Raw genomic sequence first — 17,187 nt, 5'->3', positions numbered from 1 at the left:
CTCTTCCGCTTCCTGATGCAGGACTGGAGTTGTGGCCTCACACAAGTGTAGTACAGCTCAAACCACTGTTTGCAGTGGAAAAATAAAAAAGTAATTACATTCATTCATTAATAACATTAAGATAAATTAATGCATCCTGTTTCTGACAGGAAAATAATTTCCAACTTACAGTATCCTCCTCCTGGGAAAGGGCAAATGTGGCCACTTGTTGAGCACTCGTCTTGTGCTCCTTGACACCCACTACTGTGTACCCCGATGCAGTGGTCCTCTTGTTCAGCCACTCTGGAACCTACACAAAACAAGAATATCACGGCGGTTAATGTCGGTAATGGCAAAAACATCAGACGATTCACTGTGAAATTTAGAAAAAATTTAGGAAAACAATAGTACTCACAGTCATGTGCGTCACCACGCCCAGGCGATGGAGGTGCTTCAGTATGACCAGTGCCTGGAGATAGTACATATAATCCAAGCACTCGTCGGTGGTCAACTGTTTCTCTGAGAGCATCTTCCGGGTGATGGCCAGGAAGTCTCCTTTGGCGGCCCTGAGCACAGCTGTGCAGTCATGCGTTGTCAGTTCTCCATCTGCTGTCAACCTCTCGTGCCTGTGAAAAAGATCAAACATATTAACACATCATAATATTATTTGTCACAGTGCTCACATACATTTGCTGTAATTCAGAAAAATGGGTGCAAAAATAAACCTGCCTTTTTTGGGTAATCTCCTTGCTGACCTTCTTACTGCAGCTCTTCTGCAGCAGTCCGAGGTAGCCTATGAACTCCCTACAGACGGTATGCAGGTCCTTGTCATCATGCCTCAGGTTGGTGTTGATGGTCTGGTATTTGAGGAATCTGTATAGAAAGTACAAGTAAAAATTATGAACATGTATTCAAGCACGATTAAATTTTGTGTGCACAAGTTTTAATACGAAAAAAACCCCCCACCAAATTCTACCAACCTTTTCAAATTTTTCATGTAGTTAAGTTGAGTTTGTTTCGATAGCCCCGCGTCAGTCAACGAAAAAAAAAACCCTCAGCAAAGCATGGTCGATGGAGTGCTTCTTGTAAAGCCCCTTCTCTGTCATCAGCTTTCTTGCTGGATTCTTCCACTGCACACCACCGTAACTGCAGTGAGGAAAAGATGTTTGGTTATAGAACTGAATATGTCTGACTCAATTAAGAAAAGTATGAGATTTAACTAGGCAGGAGAAATCGGGCGTGGGGATATCCTGGGAATATCCTTTTTTCTGATTTTTCCTGCCTAGCTAAAGCTCATTGCGATGCCTGCCCCGGTGGACGTTGAAGGTACTGCAGTGAATTTCTGATATTTTCACTCTGACATTTCGAGAACCCATGTTACACCCCTCTTCATCTCCATTCACTGGCTTCCTGTAGCTACCCGCATCAAGTTCAAGGCCTTGATGCTCACCTACGAGACCTTGTCAGGAACAGCACCCTCCTACCTGAACTCTCTCCTGAAGGCCTACGTTCCCTCTCGCAATCTGCGATCGATTATCGACAGACGTTTAGCAGTTCCAACTCAGCGTGGAGCAAGGTCCCTTTCCAGAACCTTCACACTAACTGTTCCTCAGTGGTGGAATGCACTTCCAATCTCAATCCGGACCGCAGAATCTCTCACCATCTTCAAAAAACAGCTAAAGACCCACCTCTTCTATGAACACCTAAGCAACTCATAAATAAATAAATAAATAAATAAATAAATAAATAAATAAATAAATAATAATGCACTTACACCTCTACTCTGCACTTTGCTTCTTCTGGAATTTAATTAATAGATCTTGTATGGTAGCACTTCTTGTATTGTTCTCTGCTTGATATATCGCTTTGCTTGTATCTTTCTCATTTGTAAGTCGCTTTGGAATGTAAATGTAAATGTAAATGTAATCATTTCATTTTTCCCTAAAGGTCAGGGTCCACCGTTTCACGGGGAAGTCTTTTGTTCACCTCGATGGGCCGTTAACGAATGAGCTATCGAGCTATTCAGCTGATGGAGCTTAAATTCTAGGTGAGAATTTGTTACAATGAGCTATTCTGACTTCATCTGTCACGAAATAAGTATCTTTACAGGGTACACTTGAATTCTTGTTATAAACTTTATTTCAACACTTATACAAATACTTCTGACTTGTTTATATTATTATGTTATATATATATATATATATATATATATATATATATATATATATATGAAATAAATATGAAATATGAAATAAATACTTGTGAAAATAAAGTATGCAATGAAGGGAGTTTTTTCTACACACACACACACACACACACACACACACACACATATTTCTAGATTATATTTCTATATTATGCCATTTATATATATGTATATATATATATATATATATATATATATATATATATATATATATATATATATATAAATATATGGCAAAACTTTATTCCATATTTTATGGAGTTACAGACACTTCCCATTTGAATTCACGAGTCTGTTGTTGGGTTTTGCAGTATATACATAACCATGTAAAAATAAAACATTTTGGAAGAAAAAAAATGAATTCAATTTAATACTTTTATCTTGCGTACACAGACCAGCCCTAAAAAGTCCATTGTTCAGCTGTATCATGTGTCAAAACTAATGCAGTTTAATGGAGTGGCTAAAGGACGTGGGGTCTTTTTTTTTTAAATGAAAAAAAATTCTCGTAAACATGGAGTGCCTCGAAAAATGGACTTGTTAATTTGCATGGCCATATATATATATATATATATATATATATATATATATATATATATATATATATATATATATATATATATATATATATATATATCTGTATGTCAGTAAATGCTTCTTTCTGGGTTGTCGTTCAGAAATGTAATCATTTCATTTTTCCCTACAGGTTGAGTTCCAAGTGAGAATTTGTTGCAATATGGACTGTTTGTTATTATTATATAATAATATGAACTAGTCAGAATAACAGACTTCATCTGTCACGAAATAAGTATCTTTACAGGATACACTTAAATTCTTGTTATAAATTTTATTTAAACACTTATACAAATACTTCTGACTAGTTTATATTATTATTTTGTGCCACTAAAATATTATTTATAAAATACTAATAAATTGGCTTTCACATCCCTAATAGCAAGATGCTCCCTAGCGTTCCATCGGAATATCCATCCATCTCCCAGTGGCTAATGGACGTGATGTGTTTTTTTAAAGAAAAAAATTCTAGTGAACTCCAAAATGGTCTTGTTAATTTGCCTGACCATATATTTTTGTTATGTATATCTGTATGCCAGTGTTTTTTTTTTTTTTTTTAAAACTCTATTTATTTGCATAATGCTTAATCAAAACATACATTTTAGATAGTCCGAGCTGCATTTTCAAGACAAAGTGATATGCCAAGCATTACACCACAGAAGGCGTATCCCTCCAGACCTCAACCCAGCTTTGTATTACCTGTCAACGAATTGGTGATTGGTCGCCTGATGCCTCAGAATAGGTGGGCGTGTCTAATGTTTGGGCATAAATACAGAGGGTACATTCAAGGTACTTTACTCTTTTTTGGATAAGGATATATATTCTGTTCCTGCATTTGCTTAATTTTGCTTTGATACCGCTTTAAGAATGGCTCCAAACAGGTAAGACATTTTGTGTCATTTACTGTATTTGCTTGTGTTTATTTGTGTTTCCTTCACTGGACTTTCTCTGTACTCATGGTCTCGTTATTTTGAAGGTTTGCTGAACGCAACATTGTCCACTGCTTGCGGTGCAAGAAGCCGCAGAAACATCTCTCTGGCCACCTGGCTAGAGTGTGTATGAAAGACAGCACAGCAGAAGAAAGGCAAGCTGAGATCCAGAAGGCCAAGGTATCTTCCAGACGGTGGGTCTGGAGGAACAGGACCTGGGATTACCGCCAGCTTTGTTCTATCCTGCCCCACAGTCCGTGTGCTTCTTTACTGACGGAAGAATTTCAGAGGCGTGGGTTCTTTATCACCAACATGCCGCAAGAGTCAGACACGGCCATTGACTCAGGTGATGCCACCTCCTCACAACAGGATTCGACTTCTGCTCAGAGGTAACTACAATAAGTAATAAAGTGTTCTGTATGACAATTTCTGTATTATTACTGATTCCTTCTGTATTATTACAAATGTTATCATTCACTACTACAACGCTGAGTACGGCCTTTTTAATTACACGTCTCTGTTTCTTTTCTGTGTTATCAAAATAGATATGATGAAAGTGTTCGCACACCGACACAGTACCAGGCCATTTTGGCGGTAGCCAGGAACGACTTCCTGAAAATCTTTCGGAAGCTCGTCTCAAGCGCACAGGTCCTCTCAACAGAGGAGACCAGCTATCGCCGCTACTGCACGGCACTTTTGGTGTTACGTCACTTTCAGTGCCCGGCAGCTGTGCAAGGCCTGACAGTAAGTGTATCTATTTTAACGGTCTAAATGACATTTTTCTCTTAAAAATATGCTGTGGTGGTTATTTACAAATGTGTTCATTAACAAATTCTGCCTTTCCATTGTTTTTCAGGTGTCAGAGTGGGTCAACAGGAAGGAAGTTGACGACAGGGTGGTGATTGGCTTCGGCCGAAATGAAACGATGCAGCCAGCTGCCTGTTTTGCCTTGACAAAGGAGGAGGAAGCTGTAAGTTCTTCTGCTAGCCCATGATTTTAGTGGGGATTTTGGAAGTGTATATAATTGTGTCTATACTGTACCTTACAGAAATTGTTCAGCCTGTGGTTCAGATCATCTGCATTTTATTCCTGAGACAACCGTAAAATTAAGTGCCCGCGTATTTCTCATTCACACAGTGGTTGCAGGCATATTACTCGCACATCCGGCCAAGAGTGATCAGGAGTGACCTGAACTGTGACAGGTTCTTCCTTTCGTCAGCTGGCACTGCTTTGCTCACAGTTTCGAATGACCTCGGTGTGCTCCACAAAGCGTACGTACCTACACAATTCGACATACTCGTGTGTGATTGTTCACTTTCTATACAGAAAATATCAGACCCGATCATACTACAATTAACATTTCATGTAACCTTTTCTTTCTGCAGTTATGAAAAAAGCTGGAGTATGGGAACACTCGAAAACTTTTTAAGAGCCACCAGTCGTCAGGCGAGAGGTGCTTTAGAGATAGCGGCGGCTAACCTGACGGACACGGAGAAGGAGGCCGTGTCCTCTTACCTGGCCTACAACACTGCTGTGGCAAAACTGCGCAGAGTACCTACGCCACAGACTGTAGTGGCCACGGCTACACTGCTGGACTCCTTGGCAGGGTAGGGTTCTTCCTCTTAAACAGACACGAAACATCACAATTGCATGTATTTGTTGTTCACCTAATTTCTAATATGTTAACACATACCTTCTTTCCTCTTACAGCACTGACACCGACCGGTTTTCCGGTCCATCGGGCACGAAGTCTTTGGACTTTGCAGACTTTTTAATGAAGTTTCCGGCATCGGCAGACAGCAAAGCACCCACCAAACTGGACAGGTTAAAGGCAGGGTTTCCGGGCGATCGTGTCTTCTACGACAAGTGGCGTGCCGCCCAAAAGGCCAAAAGAATGGAACGGCTGCTGAGTAAGTACCCTGTTCAATAAATACCACGTTGACTACCAAAATGAATTTAAAAAAATTTTGACAAGGGAGCAAATCTATGGTCTCCACCCACAAGCTCAAACTGAAGTTATTTTATTCTTCGTTCTAGAGGCCTTTACCCGAAAACCCCAAGAAAGCACGGTGAAATACGGGATTCTGAAGGAAGGGTGGAAGAACAACTGTCCAAAGCCAGCGGACGTTTTGGCGGCTTGGAAACCAGCCACCAAACTTGTCATCGAGACTGAAGAGGATCTCCACCGGAACGTGTCTCAGCAGACGTTGAAAGGCCTGGCCATCAAAGATTTTGGTGGAGAGAAAGGGCTAGGTAAAAGGGCTAGGTAAAAAAAAAAGAAAAAGAAAAACTATTTTGTTATTTTTGTAATGAGGGGAGAAGTTATTATTACTTAAATTCTGGTTTTGCTATTTGAATTTACCTTACAACCTAACAGAAAAAATTAAAACAAAACACTGTTTGTAAACCTGTTGATTTCGTTCTTTTCATCTGATGCATACTGTTGCTCTCTTTTGCAGGAGTTGTTGCAACCCAACCCTTTTCCAAGGGTGACATCGTGTGTAATTACCATGGGAAGGTAATCACATATGCCCAGGGAAAAGTCATGATGCAGAATCTACAGGATGAAACAGGGTACCTGTTTTTCTTCAGGACCGGCCAGAGGCATCTCTGCATCGACGCCCAGACTTTTCCCTGTGAATGCCATCCCTGTGCAGACACTGTGGGCAGAAGACTGAACCATTCTTCCAAGCAAGCCAACCTGTGTCCAGAACCTTTCGTTTTGAAGGTGAATGTACAGGACGTGGATGTCATCCTCTTCAAGGCCCTGCGGGACATCAGTGTGGACACTGAACTGAAGTTTGACTATGGGGTGAAAAGGAAGTCCTTCCGAGGAGAGGGCCAGGATCTGCAATGGCTAGATGAGTGATTTTGCTCATCTGATGATGTGCTATGCTAGTCAAACGGGGTTCAGATCCCTATGTTGTAAATTATGTCAATATTTTAAAAGCCTAATTCTGTGTAGACTGTTACTAAGAATTTTTTTTCCATCCACTTTTTTGCAAAATAAAAATGTGACTAGAGTATGTGTTTTGTCTTCACTTGTGCTTGTTTAGGGTGGCTATTAAGCAGACACAATCTTTTTGACACAATCTTTGGTAGTTTAACTCAAATTTAAACTTGAAATCCTGTATCATGTAGACTTTGTATTTTTGTCTCACTTGTGCTAGTTTAGGGTGGCTATTAAGCAGACACAATCATTTTGACTTAATTTAATTCAAATTCAAACTTGAAATTCTGGGGGAAAGCAGGGCCATTAAGGAAGACAGAAGAGCATATTCCACCAGAGCATATTTTCATAGGTCAAGTACTTAAAGAATTAATAAACTTTTAATTATTGTGTGTGTGTGAAAACATTACATAATTGACAACTTTTTCAAACATGGTGCAACATTGTTCATGATTTGTTGAAATGGTTTGTCAGTGGCTAGTGACAATGGGACATTTTTCCTATGAAATGCTGTAGAAGTGATCATCTCAAAATTTTAACAAATGCTGAGATTAATATAAATAAATTGTTGAATATTGATATTGTCTGTTTCCCACCTGGTTAATTCATTCTTGATAATTATTGTGAGAAATCATTAACGTGATCAGTGTATTCACATAGATGAGTAACATTTATCATTAATAATAATATATATAACTAAAGGCAAACTGAGCAAATTTGTTATTTCAGAAGAGTTTATCAAACTAGTATCGCTTCGTATGACTCAGTACCCATGAAGTAGCTCTCAGTTTCAAAAAGGTTCGTGTTCTGCTAAATCATCACTGACTAGGAACTATATATTTGATTTCGTTTCCTGCATGTTCAGAATTTAGCGACGCACAACTACGTACTATTTAGGTTTTGGCTAGTTAATGTTTGTAAGTACAAATGTTTAAATTATTCAGTTTTACAGGTTTTTTCTGGTGGTAATTTGCCGAATTAATCCGCTAAATCTTCACTATATAAGTAGGAACTGATGTTTGATTATAGTTTCTTGATGTTTTGTAATGTTTGATTACCATTTACTGGACGTCCGTTATAGCGACGCACACCTAAATAAGATTAATTACTCAATCGTATTGTTCATATCTTGCTTCGGACTGGTCATCTGGTAATTTCAAACGTTTATATTGTTCAGTTTTACCGTTTATTTTTGTGATAATTTGCCGAATTAACCATCACTGGCTGCGATTTATATATATATATATATATATATATATATATATATTGTTAGAGGGGGGATTGTGAGAGTAAACAAAACATGCCAATGCTTTGAAGGATGTGAACTGGAACGGAGTAATGTTAGTCCATTGCGAATCTGTTTTTAGAGGATTTAAACCTAACATGGTGAACAAATCATATTATAGAATTCAGGCAATTTTACTGGGGTTATCTCACACAGTGTGGCAAGTAATAATCTGGAAAGACCTTTGTAATATCACAGTCTAAAACTGGATTTAAAGAGAAGTAAATGAATCACTTGAAAATGCATACATTTATTAAAAATTAATAAATTTCACTGATACACACATGTACATTTATAACCAAAGGAAGTCTAAACCCTTTCCTATAAAATAATTTCTTTGAACACCATAATAAAATAAAAAACCTAAATAAATAATAATAATAATAAAAATGTCAAAAAACATGTGGAGCAATCCTGAACATTTTTTTTTACTGTTAGGCATTAAAGTCAAAAAAAGCCTTAAGCTGCTATTGGGGACTGAAGGCCATACACCGTTTCGGGGGTAATTGTTCAGAATTCATTGATACGCTTCAAACCTAAAGGCCTGCAGACTGGAATGCCATTTTAAGGAAAATTGTGGAATTGCGTCTCTTTAAATCATAAGTACAGACGAACAGAGTAGTAGCTGATGTAAATGTTTAAAATTAACAGTCACTTTTTCCCCCCTCTATCTAGTTGAAGCGCAATGTGGTTTTTGCTGCTGCGCTACGAATCCGTGGAGCCCAAGGACCAGCGTTACTTCCAGCCGTGGCGGGATTACTTGGGTCTCGCGGACACGGTGCGTATGATGCGGGAAGCCTCTGTTCCCGAACCTCACCAGGTCCGGAAGTTCAGGTTTACGCCTGAGATTTCTCATCACCAGGGCCGTAATGCTGTAATGTTCCAGACTTTCCCCGAGCCTGAGATGTCCGTGGTCAGAGGCAGTCCGAAAACGCCGATGGGGCAACTGAAACGCGGCCGTACCAGGACCACAGGGTCTCCACCTCTACCTCCATCACCTCAAGGTTCTCACTCTGGGGAAATGTTCTGCGGTTTCTGCAAACATAACCGCGAGTCTGAAGAAGTGTTCAGGTCACACTGCCTGAGGGGAAGCGGCGGAGAAGTGGCGTGTCCTTACCTGCGCCGGTATGTGTGTCCGCTGTGCGGGGCGACGGGCGACCGCGCGCACACCATACGCCTCTGCCCGCTCGTGGACAGCACGTACACCTCCATTTACACCTCCAAGTGCACCTGGGCTGCCCGGAAATTACAGAAAATCTGAACGCCACTTTCACACTCGCTACCAAACTGTAGGTTATTTTTTATTGCTTTTATCTGAGTGTGTGTGGCTGTAGAAAGTTCAAAGTGCTAAAAAAAAAAAAAAAATTTAAAAACCTTGTTGCGCAAAAACAAGTTTTTCAGCATTATATTTTTAATGTCTGCATTATTGTACTTATAGTTATGGCTTAGAGCTGTTAGGCTTAGTTGTTTTTAGCTCTGGAATGACATGCCCTGGGTTTAGAGCTGTAACACCTGGAAAGGTGTGACTGTCAAGAGTTTTACTTTACTAACTTTGTGTGCACTTTATTTGTGTATGCACTTGTTTTGTGTGTTTATTTTCACTGGGGTTTTTGAAGCTGATTTCTCTAACAAGCTTGTGCTCAGACCTCTTTGGATCCTCACAGGTGCAACATGTTACAGGTGCAGGTTTTTCCAGGGCTTCATGATGGGACCGTGAATCTCTGACCTGATGCTATTTTTCTGGTCTATTTTATTGACAATTCTAAGAACTTCTGATGTGTGACCTTTTAAAATATTTTAGAGCATTTTGGATTTGAGTTAATATAGTTTATATGCATGTAACAAGCCTCGGTGCTGCATTTGTTTGTTTTTATATATTATATAAAACGTAAATGTTATACTGTCTTGGTACAAATGACATAGTCGATGCCTCTGAATCTTCTGCAATTTTGTAACAGTTTCCATTTCTAAAAAGATTTTTTTGTTGTTGTTTTAATTTTTTTGTCCACTCTTGTAAAATAAAAATGTGACCAGAGTGTGAATTTTTGTCTTCACTGACTTCAAGAGCTAGTTTAGGGTGGCTATTAAGCAGACACAATCTTTTTGACTTAATTTAATTCAAATTCAAACGTGAAATTCTGGGGGAAAGCCTGTATCTTCTGTGGCTGTGCCAACAACAGCAGGGCCATTAAGGAAGACAGAAGAGCATATTCCACCAGAGCATATTTTCATAGATCAACTATTTAAAGAATTAATAAAACTTTAATTATTATATTAAAGCTGAGAATTAGGCCTTTGCAGAGATGCCTAGAATGTTTATATGGGACCTTCTGGTGGTGAACAGGATATTATTTAGTGCAAGTTGAAGTTGACCTTTGAAGGCCCAAGACCAACCTTTGCCTGTCCCGGTGGATGTAGATGGTACTGCAGTGAATTTCTGAAATTTTCACCAGCTCTGGTGTAATGATTGAGGATTCCCTCATGCAAGCACACAGATAAGCCACATGTTTATATAATAACTTGTTTGATAATGGTGTGACTAAATAAATGTGTATCACATTAAATGTGAGAATAAATGTGACTCTGATCGTTTTGATCATTGCAATTGAATTGCATTTAATTTGATTTATTATTTCACCTTTTGAAGCAGTCAGCAAAAGACAGCCACTAAGGAGAACAATACATACACTATCATATATTTAAAATTGTTTTTTTATTTATTTCATTTTTATCATATTTCATTTATATTTTTCCCTCAAGTACTTTGGTGATGACGAGTATGAGAAAGACACAGATGAAGAGGAGGGGGATGGGCTGAATATTTAAATAAAATTGTTTTTCTTTAACTTTACCTCTGATCTTTGTGTATCTTTGAGCATGCAGTGTGACTGTGAGTCTTTGTGTTTGTGCCTTTACTACCATTACTACCACGACCAAATGTTACATACAACTCTGAGTATTATATACAAAGCCCGTTTGATATAATAAACAGTATTTAATTTGTGAACCTTTACTTTTACCGTTTATTTTTGTCTTAATTTGCGGAATTATTCCACTGAATCATCATTGTCTGACTAGGAAGTAATGTTTGATTCCCGTTCCTGCACGTTCCGTTATTAGCGACGCACACCGGGATAATTGGTATAGGTGTTCATATCTTGTTAGTATATTCCGGTCAGGACAATTGGTAAGTTCCCATGTTTATATTGTTCAGTTTTACCGTTTGTTTTGGTCGTTATTTGCCGAATTATTCTACTGAATCATCATTGACTGACTAGGAAGTAATGTTTGATTCCCGTTTCCTGCACGTTCGTATAGATCAGGGTCACCAACCTTTTTGAAACTGAGAGCTACTTCAGGGGTACTGAGTCATACGAAGCGATACCAGTTTGATAAACTCTTCTGAAATAACAAATTTGCTCAGTTTGCCTTTAGTTATATATATTATTATTAATGATAAATGATACTCATCTATGTGAAGACACTGATCACGTTAATGAGTTCTCACAATAATTATGAACAACGAATTAACAAGGTGGGAAACAGACAATATCGATATTCAACAATTTATATCTATTAATCTCAGAAATTGTTTAGGCAAACAGACCGAGAGCAAGCTATCAGAATTTATCACCACCCCACGACATCCTGCAGGATCTCGCTCCGGACTGAGCGAGCAACAGAATCACGGTCATCAACCACGTATGTGCAGGTTGGTGGTAGATATTTTCAGTGCTTTAAAAACTTCTGGTCTCCTTCTGTCTAGCTAGTCAACAAAAATGTCACAACAAGTGACATCAACAACATTTTTAATGGGCACCTGATGCATTTCATGGAGGCTCGTTAAATTCTTGTTATAAATTGTATTTATACACTCATGCACATACACATTTTTTTTTTTACAGAGGAGTATTTACACACATTTACACATCTAATCCCATTTGCTATAAAAGATTTTCTTGTATAGGAAATAAACCAATATACACCAAACCACACCAATAATAAATAAACTGGGAGCACATCGTTACAGGGTAAACTTACATTCTTGTTCCAAAACTGATTTATACACTCATACAAATGCAAATTTTATTTACAGATGAGTATTTACACATTTACACCGGTATTCTAGTGACACATATTAGTGATATATCTAGTGACATATCTAGTGAGCATATTAATATAAACTAGTCAGAAGGCAAGGCAAGTTTATTTACATTGAAAAACTCAATCATTAAAAAAAAGGAAGATAACAAGTAATACGGGCCGTATTTATGCACATTCTACATGTTTTTTTGTGTGGTTTTTTTTTTTTTACACTAGTATTTACACGAATTTAAATGTAAATGTAATCATTTCATTTTTCCCTACAGGTCAGGGTCCACTGTATGACAGGGCAGTCTTTTGTTCACCTCGATGGGCCGTTAACGAATGAGCTATCGAGCTATTCAGCTGATGGAGCTTAAATTCTAGGTGAGAATTTGTTACAGTAAGCTATTCTGACTTCATCTGTCACGAAATAAGTATCTTTACAGGGTACACTTGAATTCTTGTTATAAACTTTATTTCAACACTTATACAAATACTTCTGACTAGTTTATATTATTATGTTATATATATATATATATATATATATATATATATATATATATATATATATATATATATATATACATATATATATATATATATATATAAATGGCAACACTTTATTCCATATTTTATGGAGTTACAGAGACTTCCCATTTGAATTCACGTGTCTGTTGTTGGGTTTTGCAGTATATACATAACCATGTAAAAATAAAATATTTTAGAAAAAAAAAATTCATTCAATTTAATACTTTTATCTTCGGTACACAGACCAGCCCTAAAAAGTCAATTGTTCAGCTGTATCATGTGTCAAAACTAATGCAGTTTAATCAGTGGCTAAAGGACGTGGTGCCTTTTTTTTTTTAATGAAAAAAAATTCTCGTGAACATGGAGTGCCTCGAAAAATGGACTTGTTCATTTGCATGGCCATATATTTTGTTTTATATATATATATATATATATATATATATATATATATATATATATATATATATATATATATGGGTTGTCATTCAGAGAAATGTATATGTAATCATTTCATTTTTCCCTACAGGTTAAATTCCAAGTGAGTATTTGTTTCAATATGGACTGTTTGTTATTATTATATAATAATATAAACTAGTCAGAATAACAGACTTCATCTGTCACGAAATAAGTATCTTTTCAGGGTACACTTAAATTCTTGTTATAAATTGTATTTACACACTTATACCAATACTTCCGACTAGTTTATATTATTATTTTGTACCACTAAAGTATTATTTATGAAATACTATTAAATTTGCTTTCACATCCCTAATAGCAAGATGCTCCCTAGCATTCCATCGGAATATCCATCCATCTCCCAGGGGCTAAGGACATGATGTTTTTTTTTTAAAGAAAAAAATTCTAGTGAACTCCAAAATGGTCTTGTTAATTTGCCTGACTATATATCTTGTTATATATACCTGTATGCCAGTTTTTTGTTTTTTTTTTAACTCTATTTATTTGCATAATGCTTAATCAAAACATACATTTTAGATAGTCCGAGCTGCATTTTCAAGACAAAGTGATATCCTAAGCATTACACCACAGAAGGCGTATCCCTCCAGATCTCAACCCAGCTTCGTATTACCTGTCAACGAATTGGTGATTGGTCGCCTGATGCCTCAGAATAGGTGGGCGTGTCTAATGTTTGGGCATAAATACAGAGGGTACATTCAAGGTACTTTACTCTTTTTTGGATAAGGATATATATTCTGTTCCTGCATTTGCTTAATTTTGCTTTGATACCGCTTTAAGAATGGCTCCAAACAGGTAAGACATTTTGTGTCATTTACTGTATTTGCTTGTGTTTATTTGTGTTTCCTTCACTGGACTTTCTCTGTACTCATGGTCTCGTTATTTTTGAAGGTTTGCTGAACGCAACATTGTCCACTGCTTGCGGTGCAAGAAGCCGCAGAAACATCTCGCTGGCCACCTGGCTAGAGTGTATTTGAAAGACAGCACAGCAGAAGAAAGGCAAGCTGAGATCCAGAAGGCCAAGGTATCTTCCAGACGGTGGGTCTGGAGGAACAGGACCTGGGATTACCGCCAGCTTTGTTCTATCCTGCCCCACAGTCCGTGTGCTTCTTTACTGGCGGAAGAATTTCAGAGGTGTGGGTTCTTTATCACCAACATGCCGCAAGAGTCAGACATGGCCATTGACTCAGGTGATGCCACCTCCTCACAACAGGATTCGACTTCTGCTCAGAGATAACTACAATAAGTAATAAAGTGTTCTGTATGACAAATTCTGTATTATTACTGATTCCTTCTGTATTATTACAAATGTTATAATTCACTACTACAACGCTGAGTACGGCCTTTTTAATTACACGTCTCTGTTTCTTTTCTGTGTTCAAAATAGATATGATGACAGTGTTCGCACACCGACACAGTACCAGGCCATTTTGGCGGTAGCCAGGAACGACTTCCTGAAAATCTTTCGGAAGCTCGTCTCAAGCGCACAGGTCCTCTCAACAGAGCAGACCAGCTATCGCCGCTACTGCACGGCACTTTTGGTGTTACGTCACTTTCAGTGCCCGGCAGCTGTGCAAGGCCTGACAGTAAGTGCATCTATTTTAACGGTCTAAATGACATTTTTCTCTTAAAAATATGCTGTGGTGGTTATTTACAAATGTGTTCATTAACAAATTCTGCCTTTCCATTGTTTTTCAGGTGTCAGAGTGGGTCAACAGGAAGGAAGTTGACGACAGGGTGGTGATTGGCTTCGGCCGAAATGAAACGATGCAGCCAGCTGCCTGTTTTGCCTTGACAAAGGAGGAGGAAGCTGTAAGTTCTTCTGCTAGCCCATGATTTTAGTGGGGGTTTTGAAAGTGTATATAACTGTGTCTATACTGTACCTTACAGAAATTGTTCAGCCTGTGGTTCAGATCATCTGCATTTTATTCCTGAGACAACCGTAAAATTAAGTGCCTGCGTATTTCTCGTTCACACAGTGGTTGCAGGCATATTACTCGCACATCCGGCCAAGAGTGATCAGGAGTGACCTGAACTGTGACAGGTTCTTCCTTTCGTCAGCTGACACTGCTTTGCTCACAGTTTCGAATGACCTCGGTGTGCTCCACAAAGCGTACGTACCTACACAATTCGACATACTCGTGTGTGATTGTTCACTTTCTATACAGAAAATATCAGACCCGATCATACTACAATTAACATTTCATGTAACCTTTTCTTTCTGCAGTTATGTAAAAAGCTGGAGTGTGGGCACACTCGAAAACTTTCTAAGAGCCACCAGTCGTCAGGCGAGAGGTGCTTTAGAGACAGCGGCGGCTAACCTGACGGACACGGAGAAGGAGGCCGTGTCCTCTTACCTGGCCTACAACACTGCTGTGGCCAAACTGCACAGAGTACCTACGCCACAGACTGTAGTGGCCACGGCTACACTGCTGGACTCCTTGGCAGCGTAGGGTTCTTCATCTTAAACAGACACGAAACATCACATTTGCATGTATTTGTTGTTCACCTAATTTCGATTATGTTAACACATACCTTGTTCCTCTTACAGCTCTGACACCGACCGGTTTTCCGGTCCATCGGGCACAAAGTCTTTAGACTTTGCAGCCTTTTTAATGAGGTTTCCAGCATCGGCAGACAGCAAAGCACCCACCAAACTGGACAGGTTAAAGGCAGGGTTTCCGGGCGATCGTGTCTTCTACGACAAGTGGCGTGCCACCCAAAAGGCCAAAAGAATGGAACGGCTGCTGAGTAAGTACCCTGTTCAATAAATACCACGCTGACTACCAAAATGAATTAAAAAAATTTTGACAGGGGGGCAAATCTATGGTCTCCACCCACAAGCTCAAATCGTTTCTGTTGTGATTTGTTCCTTTCGATACCTGACGTGTGTGACTGAAGTGATTTTATTCTTCGTTCTAGAGGCCTTTACCCGAAAACCCCAAGAAAGCAGGGTGAAATATGGGATTCTGAAGGAAGGGTGGAAGAACAACTGTCCAAAGCCAGCGGATGTTTTGGCGGCCTGGAAACCAGCCACCCAATTTGTCATCGAGACTGATGAGGACCTCCGCCGGAACGTGTCTCAGCAGACGTGGAAAGGCCTGGCCATCAAAGATTTTGGTGGAGAGAAAGGGCTAGGTAAAAAAAAAAAAAAACTTTTTTATTATTTTTGTCATGCGGGGAGAAGTTATTATTACTTAAATTATGGTTTTGCTATTTGTAATTTACCTTACAACCTAACAGAAAAAATAAACACAAAACACTGTTTGTAAACCTGTTGATTTCGTTCTTTTCATCTGATGCATATTGTTTTGCTCTCTTTTGCAGCAGTTGTTGCAACCCAACCCTTTTCCAAGGGTGACATCGTGTGTAATTACCATGGGAAGGTAATCACATATGCCCAGGGAAAAGTCATGATGCAGAATCTGCAGGATGAAGCAGTGTACCTGTTTTTCTTCAGGACCGGCCAGAGGCCTCTCTGCATCGACGCGCAGACTTTTCCCTGTGAATGCCACCCCTGTGCAGACACTGTGGGCAGAAGACTGAACCATTCATCCAAGCAAGCCAACCTGTGTCCTGAACATTTCGTTTTGAAGGTGAATGGACAGGACGTGGATGTCGTCCTCTTCAGGGCCCTGCGGGACATCAGTGTGCACATTGATCTGAAGTTTGACTAAGGGGTGAAAAGGAAGTCCTTCCGAGGAGAGGACCAGGATCTGCAATGGCTAGATGAGTGATTTTGCTCATCTGATGATGTGCTATATTCTGCAGGAAAGTGACTTCTGTCTCAGTTCCTCAGAAGAGAATGACATGCCACCTCCTAAAGCCTAATTCAATGGCCAGCTATGTGATAATACTGTTTTAAATATTTGAAAAGCCTAATTCTGCGTAGACTATTACAATTATATTACAATATTTCAGAAGAGTGTATTTGACTTAATTTAATTCAAATTCAAACTTGAAATTCTGGGGGAAAGCCTGTATCTTCTGTGCCTGTGCCAACAACCGCAGGGAAGGAGGGGGAGGAGTGGGAGGAGGTAGCATGTCATCCTCTTCTGAGGAACTGAGACAGAAGTCACTTTCCTGTCGAATCACACTAAACTACATCTGCATACACTTTTTTTTTTTAAATATTAATGTATAACATTCAATGTGTCACGATTCCCCCTTGAAGCAGCGT

The 17,187-nt window shown here is 38.8% G+C and overlaps 3 protein-coding genes across 7 annotated transcripts; all 3 read left to right on the top strand.

Annotated features, from left to right (window-relative positions):
* The first annotated feature begins 4,233 nt into the window (after positions 1-4,233).
* LOC108261303 (N-lysine methyltransferase KMT5A-like) lies at positions 4,234-6,662 on the top strand. Its single transcript, XM_017462211.3, has 6 exons — positions 4,234-4,428; positions 4,541-4,654; positions 4,822-4,955; positions 5,070-5,594; positions 5,722-5,937; positions 6,144-6,662. The coding sequence occupies exons 4-6, from the start codon at positions 5,459-5,461 to the stop codon at positions 6,551-6,553; spliced, it is 762 nt and encodes a 253-aa protein (XP_017317700.1). The 5' UTR covers positions 4,234-4,428; positions 4,541-4,654; positions 4,822-4,955; positions 5,070-5,458; the 3' UTR covers positions 6,554-6,662.
* Positions 6,663-7,505: 843 nt separating this feature from the next.
* LOC128629019 (nanos homolog 1) lies at positions 7,506-9,947 on the top strand. Of its 3 annotated transcripts, XM_053675080.1 has the most exons (3): positions 7,506-7,551; positions 8,595-8,697; positions 8,806-9,947. In XM_053675080.1, exons 2-3 carry the CDS (start codon positions 8,605-8,607, stop codon positions 9,178-9,180), a joined length of 468 nt encoding a protein of 155 aa, XP_053531055.1. In that variant the 5' UTR covers positions 7,506-7,551; positions 8,595-8,604; the 3' UTR covers positions 9,181-9,947. The 3 variants fall into 3 exon arrangements, with proteins under 3 accessions (XP_053531055.1, XP_053531053.1, XP_053531054.1); XM_053675078.1 differs by having other exon boundaries at positions 8,595-9,947; XM_053675079.1 differs by lacking the exon at positions 7,506-7,551 and adding an exon at positions 7,552-7,639 and having other exon boundaries at positions 8,595-9,947.
* A 785-nt stretch (positions 9,948-10,732) lies between these two features.
* On the top strand, positions 10,733-16,694 carry LOC128629018 (uncharacterized). Of its 3 annotated transcripts, none has more exons than XM_053675076.1 (10): positions 10,733-11,106; positions 11,517-11,631; positions 12,290-12,389; positions 13,060-14,253; positions 14,395-14,819; positions 14,987-15,120; positions 15,235-15,456; positions 15,559-15,758; positions 15,930-16,145; positions 16,335-16,694. In XM_053675076.1, exons 5-10 carry the CDS (start codon positions 14,643-14,645, stop codon positions 16,682-16,684), a joined length of 1,299 nt encoding a protein of 432 aa, XP_053531051.1. In that variant the 5' UTR covers positions 10,733-11,106; positions 11,517-11,631; positions 12,290-12,389; positions 13,060-14,253; positions 14,395-14,642; the 3' UTR covers positions 16,685-16,694. The 3 variants fall into 3 exon arrangements, with proteins under 3 accessions (XP_053531051.1, XP_053531050.1, XP_053531052.1); XM_053675075.1 differs by having other exon boundaries at positions 11,506-11,631; XM_053675077.1 differs by lacking the exon at positions 10,733-11,106 and having other exon boundaries at positions 11,423-11,631; positions 16,338-16,694.
* Positions 16,695-17,187: the final 493 nt, after the last annotated feature.

This window comes from Ictalurus punctatus, chromosome 24 (assembly GCF_001660625.3).
Source record: "Ictalurus punctatus breed USDA103 chromosome 24, Coco_2.0, whole genome shotgun sequence".
Classification (NCBI taxonomy): Eukaryota; Metazoa; Chordata; class Actinopteri; order Siluriformes; family Ictaluridae; genus Ictalurus; species Ictalurus punctatus.
The sequence above is the reverse complement of the archived record's forward strand: the minus strand, read 5'-3'. Positions and strand labels throughout refer to the sequence as shown.

Coding starts and splice junctions, on each gene's coding strand:
- LOC108261303 (XM_017462211.3), top strand. CDS start 5,459: ATGAAGTTTCCGGCATCGGCAGACAGCAAAGCACCCACCAAACTGGAC. Junction 5,595..5,721: donor AAGAATGGAACGGCTGCTGA/GTAAGTACCCTG, acceptor TCTTCGTTCTAG/AGGCCTTTACCCGAAAACCC. Junction 5,938..6,143: donor TGGTGGAGAGAAAGGGCTAG/GTAAAAGGGCTA, acceptor TCTCTTTTGCAG/GAGTTGTTGCAACCCAACCC.
- LOC128629019 (XM_053675078.1), top strand. CDS start 8,605: ATGTGGTTTTTGCTGCTGCGCTACGAATCCGTGGAGCCCAAGGACCAG.
- LOC128629018 (XM_053675076.1), top strand. CDS start 14,643: ATGCTGTGGTGGTTATTTACAAATGTGTTCATTAACAAATTCTGCCTT. Junction 15,759..15,929: donor AAGAATGGAACGGCTGCTGA/GTAAGTACCCTG, acceptor TCTTCGTTCTAG/AGGCCTTTACCCGAAAACCC. Junction 16,146..16,334: donor TGGTGGAGAGAAAGGGCTAG/GTAAAAAAAAAA, acceptor TCTCTTTTGCAG/CAGTTGTTGCAACCCAACCC.